The 24,111-nt window shown below is 39.8% G+C and overlaps 1 protein-coding gene across 1 annotated transcript in view; it reads left to right on the top strand.

The window, feature by feature from the left end:
- The window catches only part of LOC114373881 (proline-rich receptor-like protein kinase PERK15), a 44,150-nt gene extending 20,365 nt beyond the window's left edge, over positions 1-23,785 (top strand). The window contains exons 2-6 of the mRNA XM_028331450.1: positions 20,759-20,861; positions 21,640-21,686; positions 21,777-21,924; positions 22,109-22,163; positions 23,682-23,785. Of these exons, the coding sequence (XP_028187251.1) occupies positions 20,759-20,861; positions 21,640-21,686; positions 21,777-21,924; positions 22,109-22,163; positions 23,682-23,785 (457 nt within the window). The remainder of the gene's footprint in view (positions 1-20,758; positions 20,862-21,639; positions 21,687-21,776; positions 21,925-22,108; positions 22,164-23,681) is intronic.
- Positions 23,786-24,111: the final 326 nt, after the last annotated feature.

Raw genomic sequence — 24,111 nt, 5'->3', positions numbered from 1 at the left:
GTTGGTTTCACACTTGTTCCAACAAGACACAAGACATCCATGTCCGCTCCTGAGCCATCGCTCGTGTACTGAAAAGAGGAGAATAGATTGGGACCAGCTCTTGGCCGGGATAGGAGGTAGAACAATCAGTTGGTTCCCCCGATGGAAGGAAGGGAAAGAAGGAGTCCTTTTCTCATGTGGAAGATACCCAAACATTCCGCTGGTAGGAACGAGGGGTTGTATTAACTACAATCCCGCGCTCGCTATAAGACAACTAGGGTACCCCGTGAGGGGAGCACCGACGGAAGAAAGCATGTCTCCTTTCCTTGTGAGGGATCTCGGCGCACAAAATTCCAAGACTATACAAAGAATCCATAAGGCATGGGAAACCCCGTTAAGGAAAGATCAAGAGCTTAGAGGCATTCGTAATGGCATCATTGGTGGGTACCACGAATGGCTGAAAGTTCGCATACGAGGTTTAGATTGGCTCGCCAAGTTAAAAGTCGTCAGCAAAGAGAGTTTTGAAGCACCGGAAGAGGACGAAGAAGTCCAAGCTCTCAAAAGCGAGTTAGGAAAGGCAAAACTTGCCAAGGAGAAGTTCAAGTTGGCCGCTACACACGTTCGGAAGGAGTGTGCCGGGTTACGGGAAGAGAATGCAATTACCGCAAGAGCCCTTGAACAAGAGACCAAGAGGGCTCGCAAGGAAGAGTATGGCCGGAACAAATTTCGCGGAGCTCTATGGGGTAGCAATAGTGAACTCAAGTTGCGAAAGGAAGAAAGGGACCGGTCGCGAGCACATAGCATGGTTTTGAAAGAGGAGTTAGTTGCCTGTTCAAGGTCCAAAAGAAGCTTGTCTCAGCGTTTATGCGAGACGGAGACCAACATGCTAGCTATCATCGCCAAATACCAAGAAGAGTTAGGTCTAGCCGCGGCCCACGAGCATAGGATTGCGGACGAATATGCCCAAGTATACGCGGAAAAAGAGGCTAGAGGAAGGGTGATCGACTCTTTACACCAAGAGGCAACCATGTGGATGGATCGGTTTGCTCTTACCTTGAACGGGAGTCAAGAACTTCCCCGATTGTTAGCCAAGGCCAAGGCGATGGCAGACACCCACTCCGCCCCCGAAGAGATTCATGGGCTTCTCGGCTATTGTCAGCATATGATAGACTTAATGGCCTACATAATTAGAAATCGTTAGGAAACTTGTATGGTCTCTAAGACCTTGACTAGATACGACTTCCTTTTTGAAATAAAATGAGTTGGTCCCATGTTTCTACTCCAAAAAGCTTGTGCAAATCAAGTCACTCCCGCATTTTATCTCTAGCATGCATTGTATGTTGGTCTCGTCCTTTGTCACGGGAAGCCGGAAGGTCCATATCACCTCCTTAATTGTACACATGGGGCACTGCGCCCCCAAATGCGCAAGTAAGAAGAGATAATTTTCCGGGCTCTCGTGTCCGTAAAATGCATTCATATCATACATCGCATAAGCATCTCTTCATAACATCATAATGGACATATCCTGCATTTGTCCGTTATCATATTCCAGCCTCACATTTTGCATGAGTCATTGCATCATCATATGCGTTCAACATACTTTTTGTTTGCTCATACATGATCCTTGTATTTTCCTCTACAAAACAAAAACAAAAAAAAGGGGAAGTACGAAAATTCACGCTGCATTCTTAGTTGCATATATTCGGTACCATGAGCCAACCATGTTGGGATCATAAACCCATTTCACTTAAAAACAAAATGATTGAACATGGTACCTGATGCATGTTTAACTAAGAAAGGGTGTTTCTTCGGGCACCTCAATCTCATAATTACATTTTCCATGCATAGCATGCATATTCTCGAGTCTTTCATCCCTATGAAACGTTGTTGAAGTATTGGCGATCAAAATTGCCATTCCCTGGGATACGGGGTTGAACCAAGCTCATGCTTTTACAAAAAGGTTCATCAAGTCAAGTTGAAATATGGAAGTAACCGTCTTGCAAAATTGGGGCAAAAGATGAATCGAGTCACATCACTGCTTCATCTACTGCCAAACATATTTAGGATTGTTGATGTCCTTGTTACTTCCAGTTTCACTTTGACAAAGATGTCATGGACCATGTTGAAAATCTAAATTGATTCAACCCCATATCCTGCGTAAACATTCGCAATACTTCAACTGTACATCATTCGCATACATCCATGCTTTTCATTGGTTGCATTGCTCGTTGCATTCTTTCCTTGAAAAATAAAATAAAATGAACTTATCAAAAAGAAAAGGACACGCTTTACGGCGCCCTTACCGAACTCGTGCTGGAGCTAGAGTAATGGGTGAAGTAGAGGAGATACAAGAGAAGATGAAGGCCGACATGGAGGCCATTAAAGAGAAAATGGCCACAATGATGGAGGCCATGATGAGCGTGAAGAAGATAATGGAAGCCAATGCGGTTGCAATTGCCGCTACCAGCGTTGTTGCTAAGGTGAACCCGACGTCCCCATCTGGCCTCAAGCAAATGAATCGTCCAACCTCAAATATGGTAGGCAAAGATTTAGGAAGTATGGGCGGCCCCCATGATGTGCAAATTCAAAATGAGCACGCCTTCCCGTCATATGGCTTGCCTCTCAACTATACGCCACCCAATGTGGCGTACACTCCCAATAAGAATGTCAATAACTCCACTCCTATACCCATTGAAAGCCAGCAACCCCAAACTGATCATGCACATGTCTCTTAAACTGTGGAAGAGACCCATGAAATTCCCCATCACAATCTAGCCGACTTCGAGCCTTGGCTCGGATATACCACTGAAGGGCAAGCAGTTGGTGGTATACCCCTACAAAACCCTTTGGAGGGCCCTCAGTATCACCCACAACTGCACCTCTTGCATTCCACAGCGGTTAAAAACCCTCATGACTATGGCAGGAATGGGAAAGTTGGATCACCTAGAGGAAAGGCTCAGGGCCATTGAAGGAGGTGAAGATTATGCCTTTGCTAACCTAGAAGAGTTGTTCCTAATACCCAAACATGGTCATTCCCAAGTTCAAGGTGCCGGACTTTGGCAAGTACAAGGGGACTACTCGCTCCAAGAACCATCTAAAGATGTACTGTCGGAAGATGGGGGCATACGCAAAAGATGAGAAACTGTTGATACATTTTTCCTGAGAAAGTCTTACTAGGACAACTGTCGCCTGGTATACTAACTTAGGAACCTTCTTGAGTCCATTCTTGGAAGGACCTAATGGTTGCCTTCATTAAGCAGTGTCAGTACAATTTTGATATGGTTCTGGATAGGATGCAACTACAGAACATTTGCAAAAAGGGGGACGGATCTTTCAAAGAACACGCCCAAAAGGTGGAGGGATCTGGCGGCCCAAGTGGCACCCCCAATGATGGAAAGGGAGACGATAATCGTGATGGTAGACACATTATCGATACTCTACTATGAAAAGATGGTGGGCTACGCACCCTCAAAGCTTTGCGGATTTGGTCTTCGCCAGTGAAAGGATCGAAGTGGATCTGAAAAGAGGCAAATTTAATCATCCTGCTTAGACGAATGAGAAAACTGGGGCAAATAAAGAGGGTGAGGATGAGGGAGAAACCCATGCTGTGACTGCCATTCCTGTACGGCCAAATTTCCCACCAACCCAACAATATCTTTACTCAGCCAATAACAAACTTTCTCCTTACCCACCACCCAGTTATCCACAAAGGCCATCCCTAAATCTACCACAAAGTCTGTCTACCGCACTTCCAATGACGAACACCACCTTTAGCACAAACCAAAAACACCAACCAAGAAGTGAATTTTGCAGCCAGAAAGCCTGTAGAATTCACCCCAATACCAGTATCCTATGCTAAACTTGATCCCATATCTACTTGATAATTCAATGGTAGCCATAACCCCAACCAAGGTTCCTCAACCTCCATTTTTCTGAGGATACGACTCGAACGCAACGTGTGCTTGTCACGGAGAAGCCCCGGGGCGTTCCATTGAGCATGGTAGGGCTCTGAAGAGTAAGGTGCAAGGTCTAATTGATGCGGGCTGGCTGAAATTTGAGGAGAATTGCGTGTAAATCCTGACATTGACAAGAGATGCCACACATGGGGCAATTTTGAAAGCTGTTGTTAGGTGTCCCTAATGACTCATCAGGGTTTCCAAGTTTATGCCATTATTGTAAACCACAGCTACAATGTTAAATGAAATGGATAAAGTTGATATCTTTGTCCCTCATCCTCTCACAAACGCATGTTTGCTTATTCAACTTTCACCGGAATGTGGGTGTAAGCCATTGGTCTGTTTGCTCAAGCAACCTGCGCTCCTGAGTGTTGACTTCCAAGACCGTTCAATCAGAGATTACTCATCTTGCACGTTGGTGGGGGTGCCGTAAAACAACGAGCAAAGTTCAAAACAAATAAGTTTCAAAATAAAAAATAAGTTTCAAAATAAAAAATAAAAAGGCATTTGATTGACTGTGTTTTCAAGTAAAAATATAGACGTTCATGTGACCTCATTTTGTCTTTTTAGAGAGAAGTGAGTTATCAAGAATAGGATGTTGGACAAATGGCCTCAGTTACCTTAAGAAAAAGGGGGGTTGAATTAAGATGCAAAGACTATTCCCCAATTGAACTATCAATCTCTCTTTTCGGATTAACAATGCACACAGGGATAACCCTTCCCTTGTGTTCAAGAATCCCCTACAACAAGAGACCCACGGTCTCTTAATCCCTTTTCAGAAATAAGAAGAAGAGAAGAAGAGGTCTCTCATAAAAGAGGTAGATTGTAAAATGAAGATCAATAAAAAATTCCTTATTGAATAAGCAAGTGGTTGACCAAGGAATCTTTTTGAGAGGATAAGACATTTCAGTTCAGAAAAACTCTTGATCTTTCGAGAGGATAAAACTGTTTGGGCAATGAAAACTCTCTTTAAAACATTTGAATGGCCATTCATAAAACATTTGAATAGATATGTCTCTTGGAAATTATTTTCTGAAAATCCCCTCTGGTAATCAATTATAAGACTTATGTAATCGATTACAGGTTTTAAAAATTTGAATTAAAACATTTTCAAACTGCTGGTAATCGATTACCAAAGAGTAAATCTCAATTTAAAATGATTTGGATAGAAGTCTTTGGCCAAACCTTTTGCTTTTTCAATTTGGAAACTTCTTCCTAAGATTCTAGAGATCAACTTGATCATATATCTTGATTTTCTTGGATTCTTGGATTCTTGTCTTGAATAAAACTTGGAAGCACTTGATCCTTTGGCATCATCAAAACATCAAAACATCTTGCTTCTACATTGGAGTCATTTGACTTAATCCATCGAAAGATCCTTCAACTATTTCTCGTCCTTGGAAAATTCTTTTTTGCAAGAATCAACTGCTTCTTTCATTCTTCCTCACTACGAGGTCGTGAAAACAAGACAACAATTGGTACCTCTAAGCCCTACACTGGGGCAACGAAAGGCACCATGCAAAAACTTCAAGCGAACCTAGGGGCAGATTAGAAGTTCTCACCCAATAGGTTCCCTCCTACAAGGTCATGACGAAAGGCAACGATTGATACCTCAAAGCCTTACACTGGGGCAATGAGGGGCACCGTGCATGAGCCTCAAGTGAACATAGGGGCCGATCAAAAGTTCTCACCCATCGATGTTTTTAACAAAAAAAGGGGGAACAAACCCTAGGATTTCAATGGATTGGTCAAACATCAAACGACTCCATTGCCGTCACTCCAAAATGGTCAAGTGACTAGATCAAACAGAACACACACTCTGAGGGAGTTCCCGGGGAGATTTGCAAAAAAAGATAGGATGAGGTTGCATGAATTATCACCTCTTTCAAAAGGACAGTCAATCTGTGTTTTCCAAAAAAAAAAAAAAAATTAAATCAAAATCAAAATCACAAAATAGGGAAAGAATGTCATGAACATTGTACAACTTTCCATTACATTGCATTGTTTCATATAAAGTCCGCATTTACCCAAATTTCACAACAAAGGTTGCATGCATCTGCATCCCTCAAAATCATGTTAACTACATAGATTCCCTACATCTAAATGTCCAAATCTTTTGAATTTGGGATGACCGGCTCTCTCGATGAGTCGATCTCTTGCTTTCTCATAAGGATGGACCCTCGGGTACTAGTACCCTGGTCTTCAGAGGGCTACACGTCCTCGCCTTGAGAGGGCTACACGCCCTCACCTTGGGTACTAGTTACCCTCACCGTTGAGAGGACTACACGTCCTCACCACCAGAGGGCTGCACGCCCTCACCTCCAGAGGACTATAAGTCCTCGCCTTGAGAGGGCTACACGCCCTCACCTTGGGTACTAGTTACCTTCACCTTCAGAGGACTACACGTCCTCGCCTTCAAAGGGTCATGTACCTTCAACTTCAGAGGACTACACGTCCTCGCCGTCAAAGGGTCATGTGCCTTCACCTTTGTAGGGCTACATGCCCTCACCTTCAGAGGACTACACGTCCTCACCTTTAGAGGACTACACGTCCTCGCCATCAGAGGACTACATGTTCCCCATTTTCAAAGGGGGGCATGCCCTCACCTTCAGAGGATTGCACGTCCTTGCCATCATAGGACTACACTCCCTCGCCTTCGAAAGGCGACACGTCCTGAACTTCAGAGGGCTACACGCCCTCGCCTTTAGAGGACTACGCGTCCTCACTTTCAGTGGGCTCCATATCCACACCTTAAGATAATTTAAGGTCCTCTGTCCTTAAATGCTTAACCGAGACTTGCACTCCCGGTTAAGGGACCAGTAGTTTCCTTTTTACGGTTCCTGGGCCACCCCCTGATATTGGAGGAGGGCCAACTGTGCGAGCACAACTAGAGAGGGAGGCTATCACACTGCTACTATGCATACTGGGGCAAGATTTCACCCGTGCCGCTGCAAAGAGACGAGTGCGGATCATGCGCACCGACATGACCACTCTTACACAGATATAGATGACATTGCTACTTAGCAACATTCTGCCCAGCGACCGCAACGCCAATCTCCCCCTGCAAAAGTATCAGTTGGTTTGTGTCGTCCCGACATGGGTAAGTATGCATATAGTTCAACTGATTTCTGATACCATCTATTATTTGCAGGGATCGCACCCACAAGACACCCAGTGGACCCGGAAAAGTCCAACAGGGCCCTGGGGTTTCCAGCTCTGGTTACGGGCCTCTATCAGTCCTACAGGGTGCCCGTACCCCCCCGGCAAGGTTATGTCATCATAGGTAAGTATGCACATCGCTCAACTGATTTCTGATTTCATCAATTGTTTGCAGGGATCGCACCTGCAAGACACCCAGTGGACCCGAAGAAGTCCAACAGGGTCTTGGAGTTGTCAAGCTCTAATTACGGGTCTCTGTCAGTTCTACAGAGTACCTGTAAGCTCCAGCAAGGGCATCAGGCCCCCTACTGATCGAGCTTTCATCAAGAAGTATTGCGTCCCTAGGCAGGCGCAGGGCGAAACACCACAGCAGCATTGGGATGGCCGGTAGCGGGCAATAGACACACCGCCACCACCTCTAGAGTTCACCTCAGCTCATCCGCAAAAAGGTTAGAGCGTTGCCTACGACACATGGCCGACCAGCAGGCTACCAAGTCCAAAGCCAAAGGTAAGCAAAGTACTAGGTCAGTGACTGACAAGTCATAAGGCGTCCAGCTAAAGACGTTAAAGAAGCGCTACTAGGAGGCAACCTAGTACCTTTTGAATCTATGCTTGTTATTTGATCACTTTTCATAGTAGGACACACCTAGTTGCTCATGATCCTAGGAATTTAAATAAAACGAGCACAAGCTCGGAAGGTAGTCATACCTTACAAAACATATATATGTATGTTTAGGTAGAAAGATACCTTAGATATGCATGTATGTAAACAAAAAAACACTTCACAAAATATATATATGTATGTTTAGGTAGAAAGATACCTTAGATGTGCGTGTATGTAGCAAAAAAATACCTCGCAAAACATATATATGTATGTTTAGGTGGCAAGATACCTTGGATATGCATGTATATAGCAAAAATACCTCACAAAATATGCACATGTTTAGGTAGCAAAATACCTCATGAAAAAAAAAAAAAAAAAAAAAGAAATGAACAAATGAAAAAAAGAGAAAAAAGAAAAATAAGTTGTCTAGCTGAAAAGCCAACATGCTTTTGAAAAGAGATGACTTCCAACTTTTCTTTGAAAAAATTCATTGATCATAACCTATTTTTGAAAAAAAATGTGTATACACCTGAAGGGTGAATGCTGTGAAAGTTTTCCCGGACGCCCAAAATGGACTCGGATGAATGCACAAATTGATAAAAGAACATATTTTGGAAACATTGGGTTGATTTAAAATAGAGGAAATAAATCCTGAGCCCTAGCATCACATGACCATAAAATTTTGACACTTGAGTGTCCACATAGGTGCATGCATAACCAGTTTTGCATAAAATTTCCAAATCATCATTTTTGCATTTGTGTCCTGGAAATAATGTGGGGCATCCCTTTTTATCCTTGAACCAAACCAAACCCTGACATGTATCATGTCTAGCCATTCTACAAGCCTTGAGCCAAAATCCTGACTCACCATAAACCTTACCCTCGGAAGCAAAAAAAAAAAGAAGGAAAGGAAATTTCCAATCAAAGAGAAAGCAAAAAAGGAAGGAAAGGAAATTCCCAATCAAAGAGAAAGCAAAAAAGGAAGGAAAGGAAATTCCCAATCAAAGAGTGGGAGAAAGAGAAAAAAGAAAAGAAAGGAAATTCCCAATCAAAGAGTGGGAGAAAGAAAAAAGAAAAAAAAGAAAATTCCCAACCAAAGAATGGAAGAAAGTAAAAAAGAAGGAAGCTCTTGGTCAAAGAAACCAGAAGAAATGTGTAGAGAGGTCTTTGGATCGGACAATATCTGAACAATACAGAATTGTCACCAAATGAACAAAAGAGGAAGGAAAGGAAACCACGACCTAAAATGGTCTTCTCCCTTTAATTACCAACCAAAATCCCGTGCGCTAGCGATCCTTTTTTCTCGCCCCGCACTAAACAAAAAAAAAACAGAAAAAGAAAAAGCCAGGAAAATCAAAAGCCAAAAACACACAAAAGCCGAAAGAAGAAACCACCAAAAGACCCCATTCCCAAGGGAAGCCCTATTGATCCATGATCACGCATGTAATTTTTGGTTTGATAGGAAATAATTTGCAAAGTCAAGTCATGGCATATCTATGGTTCGGAATTAGGATGAAACACTTACCTGTGCGAGATTGATACACTTTGAGTGGATTTCTTCTATTTTTGTCGAACCCAGTGTTTCCTCTAAATGGTCATTTAGAAACGAAATGCTAACATCCAAAATCTCATTTATGGTTATGGGAGATTTCATCAGCGGACTCTCCTTCCCCGGTAGGCGCATTGTTTTTCACTCAAAAAAGCATATGCTGCTCTAAATCAGTTGGAATATTTGTCTCTTTGCTAAAGCATGTTTGCATTTTAGTGGAGAAAACAACGAGACTTTTTCAAGTCTCACAAGTTATCCAGAACTACGTAGGTCTGAGTTCCTCATTGGAGGATACGTAGGAGCAAGAGCCTCGCTTTTGTCGACCACACCGCCTTTTGTTGCCATAACTCAAGAGCTGGTAGCCTGCGGAGATACCTTACGGTTATCCGCACCTTTTTGTCATCCAGAGGCGGCGGGCCCGATGACAAGCAGAGACCAAGTTTGGTTGTTCTGCACCCATGATACGCGGAGATACCTTATGGTTATTCGCACCCTTTTTGTCATCCAGAGGCGGCGGGCCCGATGACAAGCAGAGACCAAGTTTGGTCATTCTGCACCCATGATACGCGGAGATACCTTATGGTTATTCGCACCCTTTTGTCATCCAGAGGCGGCGGGCCCGATGACAAGCAGAGACCAAGTTTGGTCATTCTGCACCCATGATACGCGGAGATACCTTATGGTTATTCGCACCCTTTTGTCATCCAGAGGCGGCGGGCCCGATGACAAGCAGAGACCAAGTTTGGTCATTCTGCACCCATGATACGCGGAGATACCTTATGGTTATTCGCACCCTTTTGTCATCCAGAGGCGGCGGGCCCGATGACAAGCAGAGACCAAGTTTGGTCATTCTGCACCCATGATACGCGGAGATACCTTATGGTTATTCGCACCCTTTTGTCATCCAGAGGCGGCGGGCCCGATGACAAGCAGAGACCAAGTTTGGTCATTCTGCACCCATGATACGCGGAGATACCTTGTGGTTATTCGCACCCTTTTGTCATCCAGAGGCGGCGGGCCCGATGACAAGCAGAGACCAAGTTTGGTCATTCTGCACCCATGATACGCGGAGATACCTTATGGTTATTCGCACCCTTTTGTCATCCAGAGGCGGCGGGCCCGATGACAAGCAGAGACCAAGTTTGGTCATTCTGCACCCATGATACGCGGAGATACCTTATGGTTATTCGCACCCTTTTGTCATCCAGAGGCGGCGGGCCCGATGACAAGCAGAGACCAAGTTTGGTCATTCTGCACCCTTGTATCATCCAGAGGCGGCGGGCCCGATGATACGCGGAAATACCCGAGTGGTTATCCGTATAAACATTCTTTTGCTATCTATAAGACAGAACGCTTGATAGCATGCAGAGACTGACATAGTCTTCTGCACCTTTTGTTCCTCCGGGAACAACAAGTCATTTACATGCGGAAATTTCATGGTCACCCGCGACTCTCGTCAACCGAGAGGAGCGAAATTAGTGTCATACACTGATTTTCGGGGACCTTTGCTTGATGACATGCGACCATTCTTTGGTCCTTGTGAGGTGCTGGGCACCCATCATTAGGCAATTTGTGAAATTCTAGGAGCGACAAGTCATGGTCACCCGCGACTCTCGTCAACCGAGAGGAACGAAATTAGTGTCATACATTGATTTTCGGGGACCTTTGCTTGATGACAAGCGACCATTCTTTGGTCCTTGTGAGGTGCTTGGCACCCATCATTAGGCAAATTGTGATTTTGGGAACAACAAGTCATTTGCATGTGGAGATTTTATGGTCACCCGCGACTCTCGCCAAGTCAAGAGGAACGAAATTAGTGTCTTATCTTTACTTTCCTTTTATCTCCAATAAAAGACAAGTAAAGAGGGGCAACTGTCATACCCTAATTTCGTCCGGGGACCTTTGCTCGATGACGTGCGACCATTCTTTGGTCCTCGTGAGGTGCTTGGCACCCATCATTAGGCAATTTGTGAAATTTCAGGACATGCCGAAAAACCAAAAAAATATTGATGCACAATCCGTAAGTTTCCGTGACACACCGGAAATCAAATGGAAGCATCGTTGCATAATTAAGTGAGGTTCCGTAACATTCCGTAAGTCAAAAAGGGGATGATTATGTAATCCGCAAGGTTCCGTAACATTACGGAAAGAAAACAAGTATCGTTACGAAATTCGTAAGTTTCCGTAACTTTACGAAAAAAGAATCACCAAAAAAACAGCAGAGGGGGGTGTACTTAGTAAAAATGGGGGTGCAAATAGCACCCAGGCCCACTTGGGCCCTCCAGAAGATTCCTCCAGAAGGCGGTTGCTTCTGGAGGAAGCAACCCTGCTCGCCTGGGCGAGCTGAGCTCGCCTGGGCGAGCTGGGCGGCAACCACCTCCCCTATTTTGCTATAAATAGGGGAGGAAAGCAAGAAGGAAGGGGTCCAGCCCCTTAGGCACTTCTCTCTCTTTCGAATTTGCTTGGAAAAATTGTTTCCGTGAAGAAAATCTAAGCCGAGGCACTTCCGAAACGTTTCCGTAACGTTTTCCGTGAGGAATCTCGCAAAGGTTTCGACCGTTCTTCGACCGTTCTTCATTCGTTCTTCATCGTTCTTCGATCTTCAACGGGTAAGTACCTCGAACCAAGCTTTTCGATTCATTCTATGTACCCATGGTGGTCCACATTGTGTTTCGTGCATTTTTATTCTCGTTTTGTTTACTTTTTATACCCCCTCTTGACGTGCTTAAGCCGTTTTACTTAAGTCATTTCTCGCTTAACTAAAAAATAAAATAAATTTCCACCGAACGTTTGAATGATATTATCCGTTAACTTCGGTTAAAATCAATTCCGACCGTTCGGTCGTGCCGTAACCACGTTGGAAATCAAAAAGAGGTAAAAAAATAATATAATAATCAAAAAATATCTTTTTAGTAAAATAAAGCGGAAAATCAATCGGACGTTTTCTCTTTGGGATTTCTCATTCTTAATCGAATTGATTAATAACTAAGGTGAAACTAAGGCTAAAATCAACTCGCCTAGTCAAGCTCGTCCACAAAAATAGGCTTTTGAAGTTTGTCATTTCAATTTCTCACTAAGTAAAATGGATCATTTTTAAGGTCCAATGCCTTAAAATGATCACCACTTAAGTAAAAAAGGCATCACTTGATAAGAAAGAACTACGTAGGTCTGAGTTCCTCATTGAGGATACGTAGGAGCAAAAGCCCCGCTTTTGTCGACCACCCCAAGAGATCGTTAATGGTCCAACGCCTTAACGTTTCTCCCCTTTCAAAAACAAGAGATCGTTAATGGTCCAATGCCTTAACGTTTCTCTCCTTTCAAAAACAAGAGATCGTTAATGGTCCAATGCCTTAACGTTTCTCTCCTTTCAAAAACAAGAGATCGTTAATGGTCCAACGCCTTAACGTTTCTCTCCTTTCAAAAACAAGAGATCGTTAATGGTCCAATGCCTTAACGTTTCTCTCCTTTCAAAAACAAAAGACCGTTTAATGGTCCAACACCTTAAATGACCTTTTGTTCAATAAAAACATATTTTGCAAAAAAGACAAAAACAACTTAACCAAACACTTTGTTCCGAAAGAACTACGTAGGTCTGATTTTCTCATCCCAAATTGAGGAATACGTAGGAGCAAAGGGAAACACCCTTGTCGACCGCAAAAAAGAAAAATATGAAAAAGGGTATAAAGGATATAAGAACATAAAAGGGAACATAAAAATCAAAGTCATGTTTGCACATTCGATTAAAGGCTGCCGTCCCTTGAGACGGGCGTGTGGGGTGCTAATACCTTCCCCGTGCGTAAATACAACTCCCGAACCTTTCACTAAAAAGTTCGTAGATCGCGTCTTTTCCGGTTTTTCCGACGTTTTCCTCAAATAAACGTTGGTGGCGACTCCGCGCGTATTCCTTTCGTGGAACACGCATCCCGCGAGTCACGCGTCGCCATCCCGCCGAAGGGTAGGTTGCGACAATTGCTATGCAAGAAGAACTAAATCAATTTGAAAGAAACAATGTGTGGACACTAGTAGAAAAACCTGAAAATTATCCTGTCATAGGAACAAAATGGGTTTTTAGAAATAAATTAGATGAACATGGCATAATTATTAGAAATAAGGCTAGGTTAGTATTAAAAGGGTATAATCAAGAAGAGGGAATAGACTATGAAGAAACACATGCTCTAGTTGCAAGATTAGAAGCCATTAGAATGCTCATAGCATATGCATCCATAATGGATTTTAAGCTCTATCAAATGGATGTTAAAAGTGCTTTTCTAAATGGCTTAATTCAAGAAGAAGTATATGTTGAACAACCCCCAGGTTTTGAAATCCCGGATAAACCAAATCATGTCTATAAATTGCAAAAGGCTCTTTATGGTTTGAAACCTTGTATTTGGCTATGTTTTTATGACATTTGAACACTTAAGTATTTTTTTAATACTTGCTTAGTATGACAGAACATGATGATTATATTGACTTGCTCTTGGTTGTTTATGATTGTGTGTTTTTAAACTTAATTACTTTAATGATATATGACTAGAGGTATGCACTTTTATTTGGTTATTATGAATGACTTTCTGGATTATATGACATTCTATGAAGTATTATCTTTCTAATATTGATGAATGGTTAAGATATCTTGTTTGATTGTTTTTCTATTCTTGTGTATGTCATTTATGTTGTTTTTATATATATATTTGATCTATTCATGTTTCTTGCTTCATGATTGGTTTATATTCTTCCATAATTGTCTTGTGAATGATTAGTAGTATATGTATGTTTCATACTTGTTACGCACTTTGGATTTTTGTTGATGCCAAAGGGGGAGAGAAATAAGGATTAAATCAAGAACTCACATGAGTAATCAACTTAATGTTAAGATAAGCATAGATTCAAAAACAAAGGGGGAGAATTTATGTGAGTGATCGACTAGGAAAAAGTGTGTGTCTGTTTCTTGATTTCATAAGTTGTCATCATCAAAAAGGGGGAGATTGTAGAAGCAAAGTTTCATGGTGAATCAAAGGTGATTCAAAGGTGTTTTGATGATAACAATGATGATAACAAAAGATGATGACAAAAAGCTCAAAGATCAATCAAAGAACAACTCAAGTGAATCAAGAAAGATTCAAGGCTCAAGATCTCAAGAATCAAGATCAAGATTCAAGACTCAAGATTCAAGAATGAAGAGAAGACTCAATCAAGATAAGTATTAAAAAGTTTTTTAAAACTTTGAATAGCACATGAGTTTTTGACAAAACCCTTTACCAAAGAGTTTTTACTCTCTGGTAATCGATTACCAGATTGTTGTAATCGATTACCAGTAGCAAAATTGTTTTGAAAAAGTTTTCAAATTGAATTTACAGCGTTCCAATTATTTTCAAAAAGTTGTAATCGATTACAATGTTTTGGTAATCGATTACCAGTGCCCTTGAACGTTGAAATTCAAATTTCAATGTGAAGATTCACATCCTTTCACTCAAAAGCTTTGTGTAATCGATTACACTTATTCGGTAATCGATTACCAGTGACTGTTTCTGAATAAATCAAAAGATGTAACTCTTCAAAAAGGTTTTGACTTTTTCAAATTGGTTTTAAGTTTTTCTAAAAGTTATAACTCTTCTAAATGGTCTTCTTGACCAGACATGAAGAGTCTATAAAAACAAGGCTTTGTTTTGCATTTCAAGCATCTTAAATACTTTTCCAATCAATTCTTTACAAGCCTTGAATCTCTTTGAACTTCTTCTTCTTCTTTCTACCAAAAGCTTTCTGAAGTTTTCTAGTTTTCTAAACCTTGAAAACTTGTGCTATTCATCTTTTCATTCTCTTCTCCCTTTGCCAAAAAGAATTCGCCAAGGACTAACCGCCCGAATTCTTTTTGTGTCTCTCTTCTCCCTTTTCCAAAAGAACGAAGGACTAATCGCCTGAATTCTTTTGTGTCTCCCTTCTCCCTTGTCAAAGAATTCAAAATGACATAGTCTGAGAATTCTTTTGATTCTTCCCATTCCCAAATACAAAAGTGTTCAAAGGACTAACCGCCTGAGAATTCTTTTGTATCCCCATTCACAAAGTATCAAAGGTTTAACAGCCTGAGATCTTTGTCTTAACACATTGGAGGGTACATCCTTTGTGGTACAAGTAGAGGGTACATCTACTTGGGTTTGACTGAGAACAAGAGAGGGTACATCTCTTGTGGATCAGTTCTAGTGGAGGGTACATCCACTAGGTTCAAAGAGAACAAGGGAGGGTACATCCCTTGTGGATCTTTGCTTGTAAAAGGATTTTTACAAGGTTGAAAGAAATCTCAAGGACCGCAGGTCGCTTGGGGACTGGATGTAGGCACGGGTTGTTGCCGAACCAGTATAAAAACTCTTGTGTGTTTGTTTCCTTCTTCCCTACTCTTTTACTTTCCGTTGTGCATTTAATTTCCGCTTTTACTTTCTATTAAGTTTCTCTTCTACTCCTTATTCTCTTAACAATTTAGTAAAAGCCTTAAAAGAGTAATTTTTTAATTAGTAAAGGTTTAGGAATAATTAATTCAAACCCCGCCCCCTCCCCCGTTCTTAATTATTCTGAGGCCACTCGATCCAACAGACAATGTGTTGTTTATGTATGGGGGGACTGTTCTTTGGTTTTGTTAGTTTTGTTGGGTTTCTAGTTTAATATTTTAGGTCAATTCTGTTTGTATGTACAACTTTGCATGTTTTTCTTTGAATTATAGGTTATGTTCAAGTAATGGCTAATTGTTTTGAAAATAAAAGTCTCTTGACATTTTGTGATTTGAAATCCTTGTTTTTCCTCTACATGTCATGATAGTTTTGAAAGCTCAATTTGAAAGTGATAATTTTACCTTTGTGAGAATTTGAGCCATCATCATAATCATTTGGTGTGTTTTGCCCCATTGATTGCTTGCACAATAGCCTTGGCTTGATTCTTATTGATTCTTCCTAATTCACATGCATATTTGGAAATGATTTAGGCAATTTTGTTCTTATAAGCCTCTAGCCAAATGGACTTACCTTGAATTAATTCCTTTGATAGCCCTTTGAGCCTATGTTTCCCTTTCTTTATTTTGAAGCTCATTACAAGCCTTAAGTGAAAAACCATGATCTCACCTTAACCTTAAGAGTATGTTTGGATAGAGAATTTTAATTGAGGAAAGTAATTTATTAGAGAATTTGAATTTTTGTAATCTAGAATTCATTGTTTGCATGTTTTTTTTGTGAAGAATTTAAAATTTTGGAATTTTAAAACAGAATTTTAAACAACTAAAAATATGGAATTTCAATTTCCTTCTAAAAAGTGAGAAATTGAAATTCTCTTCTTACCGTCTTCTTCAAAAAACACCGTCTGAGATTGTGGAACATCGATCGGGCCCAGAGGAACACGTATAACTAGTACACCAATCATATCTTTTCTTTTCTTTTTCATTAATTTTTTTTCACCCTCATAATTTTAACTTTTTTTATCCAAACAAAAAATTTTGAAAATAAAATAATTTCAATTGAAGTATTTGAAATTCTTAGAATTTAAAATTTCTCAAAATTTTAAATTCCTCCATCCAAACACACTCTAAGAAATTTTGGAGCTTTGGAATTGTTTTGGGAATAAGTGTGGGGGGTTTTGTTTCATTGGATAACATGTTTTGTTGGCTATGCGTCACGATGTATTTTGGGCCATACTTGATGTACATTGTATATTGGTTAAATGTTGGACATGCTGAATGATATGTTATTTCTCAAATGCTACGCTTTAAAAAAAATTCAAGTTGAATCAATTAGAAAAAGAAAAAGAAAAGCAATAAAGTTGAGTGAATAAGATCTTAAATAGAAAAGGAATGATGAGACTCTTGATTCTACTCTTTATGTTTAAATTTTATCTTTAGGTTTTCTTATTTTTTCTAAATATGCACTTATTCCCCATTGCTCCTCTATTCCTTTGGGATTTAGCTACTTATTCCATATTTTTCCCTACCTTGTCCTTGGTCCCATTACAACCTTAAAAGACCTTTTGATCCTCATGTGCTTGTGTTTATGGGTTGATTGTCAATTTTAGAATCTTTCCAAGTTTATGTGGTGTTGGTTTTCATGGGTGCTTTGAGGGTAAATAGTAGCCTAGACACTTGAGAGATAAAGTGTATATTTTGTGAGGCTTTATCACTTGAGCTGATTAACTATTTTGTCATGATTGGGTCGCTTGGATGATTTTCATGAATGTCTTGACTCTTTGGATCTCCATGTTAGATGTTACCCATTCCTTTCATTCCTTGATGTTCATTGAGAAATATGTAAATATTTTTGTCTGTGTCTCTTTGATATCCTTGGATTTTGTTCTTTGTTTCATTTTGCCCATGAGTGCAAAAGGCTAAGTATGAGGGATTTTGATGTGCCATTATTTTCTCCTATTTTTTAACCCTTTTTGTCACCAATTTAATTACTAATTTACTCTAATTGTTAAATTTATTATTCAGTTTTATCAATTGGGCCCACTTGACTAACTTGGTGTTTAATTCAATTTTAGGATAATTATAAGCTATTAGGTTGGGCCAGATTGGACTTGAAGAGAGCAGACAATTTTATTAGATTTCATCTAATTTCATTTTTTATTGCATTCAGTTATTTTTATTTCGTTTTAGGCCAAAATAATGTAATGGGGCCCAGTGACTTTGAGTGACCCTTATAAATAGTAGCCTTGGGATTCATGTAAATTTTATTCTATTATTCAGGAGAAAATACCCAAGCTGAGTGCATGGAGTTTTAGGGTCTTACGTTTTGAGCTTTGTATTACTGTTTACGTGAATGCATTTTTCCATTTTCTACTTCTAATAGCAATTTTGTTTCTATTCCTTCTTCTGCCTTTAGTTTCATTTTCGTTTTCGGCCTTTAGCTTCATTTACGTTTCTGCTTCTAGTTTCATTTACGTTTTCTGCTTTTTTTGAACTTATGGAAGGCTAAATTTCTAGTGTTGTTTCCCTCTGAGGATGAAGCGTAACTCTCTTTGAGGTTCTATTTTTAATGTTGCTCTCCTGTCGGTTTTCCCTTCACCAATTAACCCACATGTGTTCTGTTAATCTGTGCATGCTTCGTTTTTGATTAATTGCCTCTGTGCTTAAATTACGTTCGTGCTTAATGAACAAGGGGTTAATTGGTGTATGTGTTGCTTAATAACATATTGACAACCCTAAATTGATTTTCGCTCAGTAAATTAAATTAAGGTTGGATTAAGTGGTTAACTACTAGGTGTGAAATCCTCATAACCTAGGATAAGAGAATGGCTTCTGAATCAGAGGAAATAACACGTTTTTAATACTATTAATTTTGTATTCCAATATGCTTGTTCTTAAATTCACAAAACAAACATCCCCCCCCCCCCAAATTATTACTGTTAAAACGAAGCATATTATGAACATTTGGTTAGTCATTGCTCGTTGGGAAACGACCTAGGATCACTTCCTAGTTACTGCATTCTAATGTTTATTTGATTCAGGTATGACCTCAATCACTAAGCGCATGATCCGCTGGGCGCAGCATAATTGGCTGAGCGCATAGAAGAACCTGGAAGAAGATGACCTGTACAGGTGCACTAAGTGAGAGTCAAACTCGCTAAGGGCACCACTTGCACCTATAGTCTGAGCGAAGAAGAGGCGCGCTAAGCCGAATGTCACTTAAATTAGCTAAGCAAACCAAAATGTGGCTGAGCGAACAACCAAAAATCAGCAACACTATTTAAAGCCTGCAATCAGAAATGGAAGGGAGTTCTAAAATTTTTGGCATTTCCGTTGTTCTTGGAAGCATTCATCTAAGTGGCTAAGTGGTGGAGAGAAATTCTGGTGTGAAGATCCTGAGGGACAGCAGAGATTGAAGAGGAAGTTATCATGCGGAGTATTGGATGAGAGTTTGAGTGATTGTGGGGTTTCTAGAGGTGAAGGAGACATCCTCACCACTTGTACTTCCTAATCTTTCATTTTCTCTTTTTCATATTTGTAAGAGAAGCTTCCCAGCTATGGAGAGCTAAATCCTCAGTTGGTTCTTCCTACGGGGTACTTGATGTTAATACTCTTATATCTATCTAATGATGTTGCATGTGTTCTCTGTGCTATCAGTACTTCATTTTAGTATGCTTTGGCCTTAATCATGTAGATGCATGCTCATTTAGGGTCACTCAACATTGGGAAATGGTTTGATCCTTAGAACTTGATAGGACGGGGATAATTTATCGTATTTTCATGAGGGATCGGGGTACGGTAACCTAGTTGTTGGTATGTATGTCTTAATGCAGTTCTGGTCAAGTTTAGTCCAACAAGAGGGATCTGAGGATGACGTTTGGCTAGGATTAGGCTAAAGATGCACGAGACATCGGGGTTTAGCAGTCCAGGAGACAACATAGAACATAGGAATGTTGTTAGGTAGAGAACATCTTTAGTAGCATCAGACACCCAGTAGGAAGACCAATATGTTCACCATCTGCCTTCGCACCCACCACTGCTCACCTTTTTATTTAGTTTTGATTAGTTAGTTTACACATGTGTCCATACTACACACAAACCTTTTACAACAAGATGCTTATTTACTGAACCACAGCTTTACCAAGTAAAACAAGTTCCCTGAGAGTTCGATACACGGTTCTTACCGTTTTATACTACTTGCGCGAGCCGGTGCACTTGTCAGCCATCGAACAGAGCTTGCCACCCAAGTCGCCCAGGTGAGCGGGTGGCTTACTCCATAAGTAACTTGCTCGCCCAGGCCAGCTTGGTTGCTTCTCCCCTAAGTCATCTAGTGGGCCCAGGGGCTGAGGAATGTCCAAAAATTGACCATTTTGCCCCTATCTTGAGTTTCTTGCCCATTTCCTTCCGAAACGTCGTGAAACCCTACGGATCGCATCATTATTGCTATTAAGCAGCTTAACTCGGCTGGAAAAAAACCCCATGTTGACAAAAAATTGCCCCCATTCTAAGTAGCTTGCTCATTTCTTTCCGTAACATTGCAAAACCCTAAGGATTGTGCAGTGATTGATGTTAAGCAGCTCAACTTGATCAGCAAAAATCTGCATGTTGACAAACAATTATCCCCGGACGAAATTAGGGTATGACACAGATGTAAGTGGATCCCAAGATGATGTTTTCTTGGCCTTCATTCCAATGTTTCAAATCTATGGACTTGTATTCTTTGGATTAGGATTGTTGTGTGTTGGGGTTACAACAATTTTGATGTAGAAATATGACTTCCAAGCTATGGTTGATGGCATCCAGAAGCACAAGGTGAATAACAATGGTTATCATCGGGTACTCAAAGTCATAATAGTTCAATTTTCAATTGGAAAATCAGTAAACTGTTCTAGTTATATATATCAAGGTATCAAATTACTTGTGTCAGGTGGCTCCTGCAGAACTGGAATTTGTGGTGCTAAGTCACCCCCTTGTAGTTAATGCAGCATTTATACCATGTGCTACCCTATCACATTTTCACTTTCATTTTTCATTATTTCTGACTTTCTCATGTCGTAACAATGATATGTTTGCAGAGTTGAAGATGAAGAAATTGGACTGATACCAAGGGCATATGTGGTGAGAGTAGCTAGTTCTAAACTCTCAGAAAACCAAGTCATTGAATTTGTTGCAGGCCACGTAGCTCTCTTTCCTATGATCATTTTAACTATTTTTATATGTTACTTAAAGTAAAATGGAGAGTTTTCAAGTGAGTCCAAGTCAGAAAGGTGAGTTTCATTGACACTATTCCAAAGTCAATTGCTGGCAGGATATTGGGGAAGGATTTTGTTTCTCAAAGCAAATATCAACTTGCCTCCAAGTTATGACTAACATGTATAAATGGTAGTATTAGTATTCCAAGTTATGAATCAATGTCCTAATTTGTGGGTAGCAGATGTTACTAAGGTTCTTTGTGAGCTACAACTTACTATAAAGAAAGTGAAGATATCTACTACATGTCATGGCAAAGTCATAAATATGTTTTTCATCACAGATACCAGGTTTACGATATCTTCATGAAGAGTGTAGAGTGGGTTGTATTATCCACCGTGACATAAGGTTTAGCAATATTCTCATAACTCATAATTTTGAACCTGTGGTAGGTGGTTGTTTTCCTTTCTTTGTACAACATGGTGTCATAGTTTACATATTGAAAGACACCTTTCCTTCATTATTGAATGTTCATCTCTCTATAGTTTTTTTTTTGCCTCAAATTTTCTCTTCATTAAAGTAATTGTGGACTGCTTAAAAACAATACATATGAAAGGAAAAGGGTCATCAATTTTTCTGTTTCCTAGAGATCATAATCTTAAGTGTGTGTTTTGAGATGCATCAAATGTCTGCTTCATTTTCTAATAGTATTGTAATTGTGCTGAATTATGTCATGTAAGGTTTGTGATTTTGGACTGGCAAGCAGCCTAATGGAGACACAGGTGTGGAAACTAGAGTGATTGGAACATTTGGGTAAGTGTTGTATTGATCTTGAAACAATTTCATCCTCAAATTTGTATAAGCAATGTGAGATAACAACTAACCTATGCCATTTCTATGTAGGTATCTGGTTCCTGAATATGCTCAAAGTGGCAAAATCACTGAAAAAGTTTATGTTAATTCCTTTGAGGTGGTATTGTTGGAGCTTGTTACAAGGACAAAAGTTTTGGATCTCACTAGGCCAATGGGGCAGCAATGCCTTACTGAGTGGGTAAGTCAAGAGTATGAGAATATCTAACTTGTTATGTTATTGGATTGTTGATGAAACCATTTCAAGAGAGTAAATAGTAACATTCATGACACTCCAATGGACAAACATAAAAGCTTGAATTTATTTTGTTTTTTATGACTAGCCTTGCCTAAAGACATTGTGTAAACTTTTGAATATTAAACAGGCACGACCACTGTTGGAAGAATATACCATTGAGGAATTAATTGATCCAAGGCTTGGTAACCACTATTCAAAACATGAGGTCTATTGCATGTTGCATGCTGCATCATTATGCATACAGTGCCATCCTCAATGTAGATCATGCATGTCACAGGTAAAGGAAGTTTTGAACCCTTTTTGTCAAACTTGGCTTGCTCCTAAGGACTCACAATTGTGTATTTCTTGGAACTTGATCATGTTAAACAGTTATAGGTAAATATCCTACACTGCATATAAGAAAAGGCTAACTGCATGTCTTGTTCAAAAGGATTATAACATGTTCACCGAAATATCAGGAGGCTTGTATAGTAATTCCTCACATGCGTGCACTGCACTTTCTTCCCAACTTGCTTAAGTTCCTAAAATTGCTCCAGTTTCCACTATGAAAAATGTGTGGTGTTTAAATTAATTTGTTGCAATTGCCAATAAAAGCCAAGTTTAATGGCTAGTCTTAGGCGAGACTTTAAGGTTGTTGCCTCTTTCATCTTGGGGATAAGGCTTCCTATATTTATCCTCACCCCATTGGTCATTAAATAAGGCATGAGACCCAATTTTTTTGTTATTTCCAATAAATTTCAGTCGATAGAAGAGAGTATGTTGTTTGCAATTCTCGAAAATAGTTTGAGAAGTACCTGATATAAAGATGATAAATAATGAGTGATGAGTAAGTACTGAAAACTACAAAATCACTAGTGAGACGCGCACAAGTTTGTAAGGTTGAAAGGTGCATAGAAAAATGGATAATGAGTCCCTAGTTCTTAAAATGATTTATGGCCTGCACAATTATGGGAGATGCCATGATTTCTATTGACATTGAATTGGTTGACCCTAAAATTACAGCTTGTTCCTAGGCACCTCCATTCCTTCCAACTGCAATCACAGAAGATGTCTTTGATTTGGAATTGCCTGATTTTCCTTGAGGTGGAAGTCTGAGATCAGATTATGTTTCTATCACAATAGACAATATATTTAGTCTTGCAGGACCACAAAGGTCTTCTTTATAACTTTCAGGTATTGAAATTTGAAATCTAGATAATACTATATTTGTTAAAGTTGAATTTATGGTGCTATATATTGGAGTGTCATCATAAAAGAGAAAAATAGAAGCTAGCTAAAACTAATAAGCCTATACACTTCATTTCATCTCAAATTTGCAATTTTCGTATGAATACCTCATAAATTTGAAGAATATCATTTTGTGAACGAAATTTGGATCTGCACAAGAGGAGAATAAAGCTGATCTAGGTAGGAGCAGGAACGACAAAGTTACAACATAGAAAACCCCTTCCTTCAAAGGTGATGTAATTCATTTTTCCATTGCAGAGTTAAAAGACCCACTTTCTATTAAAAATGTTATTTATTTTTTGTTTTAAAATAAAAATGTGTTATCTAATATATATATATGCCTTGTACACTTTGCAGAGGGATAGAAGGATGCGATGACATTCTGGCTACAAGTGGAAGTAATGTAAACCCATTTGCACAAGGTTTGAGGATGGATCTTCAAAGGTTTTTTTCTTTTTTTGTATGAAATTCAGAAAATGGAATGGATAAGGAGAATGAAGAAGGTGGTTGGAAGAATCACTCCTCCGGAATTAGTGTCACACACATGGTGGTGTTCCTTGATAAACCAATTTCTTGAATCATTCAAGTAACTAAGGAGATTCACTCTCACACTTTAGAAGGTGATTAAAACTCAATTCAAGGTCTGCTTTTTATTAGAAAATGTGCAGCCCATAAATAGGAATGACATCAAGTTGTTTACACAAGTGAGAAGATGAATTGATCACCAACAACAATAATTGATGGTGCCATTATACCTAATTAAAAATAGAATTAAGACAAATGATCACCAATAACACCACTTGATGGTGTCATTATACCTAATTAAACTAGAATTAAGAAACAAAAACATATGGAAAAATGCTTAGCTCTTGGTCAGCCAAGAGGCAGCCACAAGCCTAGAGT

Source organism: Glycine soja, chromosome 2, assembly GCF_004193775.1.
Source record: "Glycine soja cultivar W05 chromosome 2, ASM419377v2, whole genome shotgun sequence".
NCBI lineage: Eukaryota > Viridiplantae > Streptophyta > Magnoliopsida > Fabales > Fabaceae > Glycine > Glycine soja.
Note: the sequence above shows the minus strand (reverse complement) of the source record. Positions and strands in the feature narration are given on the sequence as shown.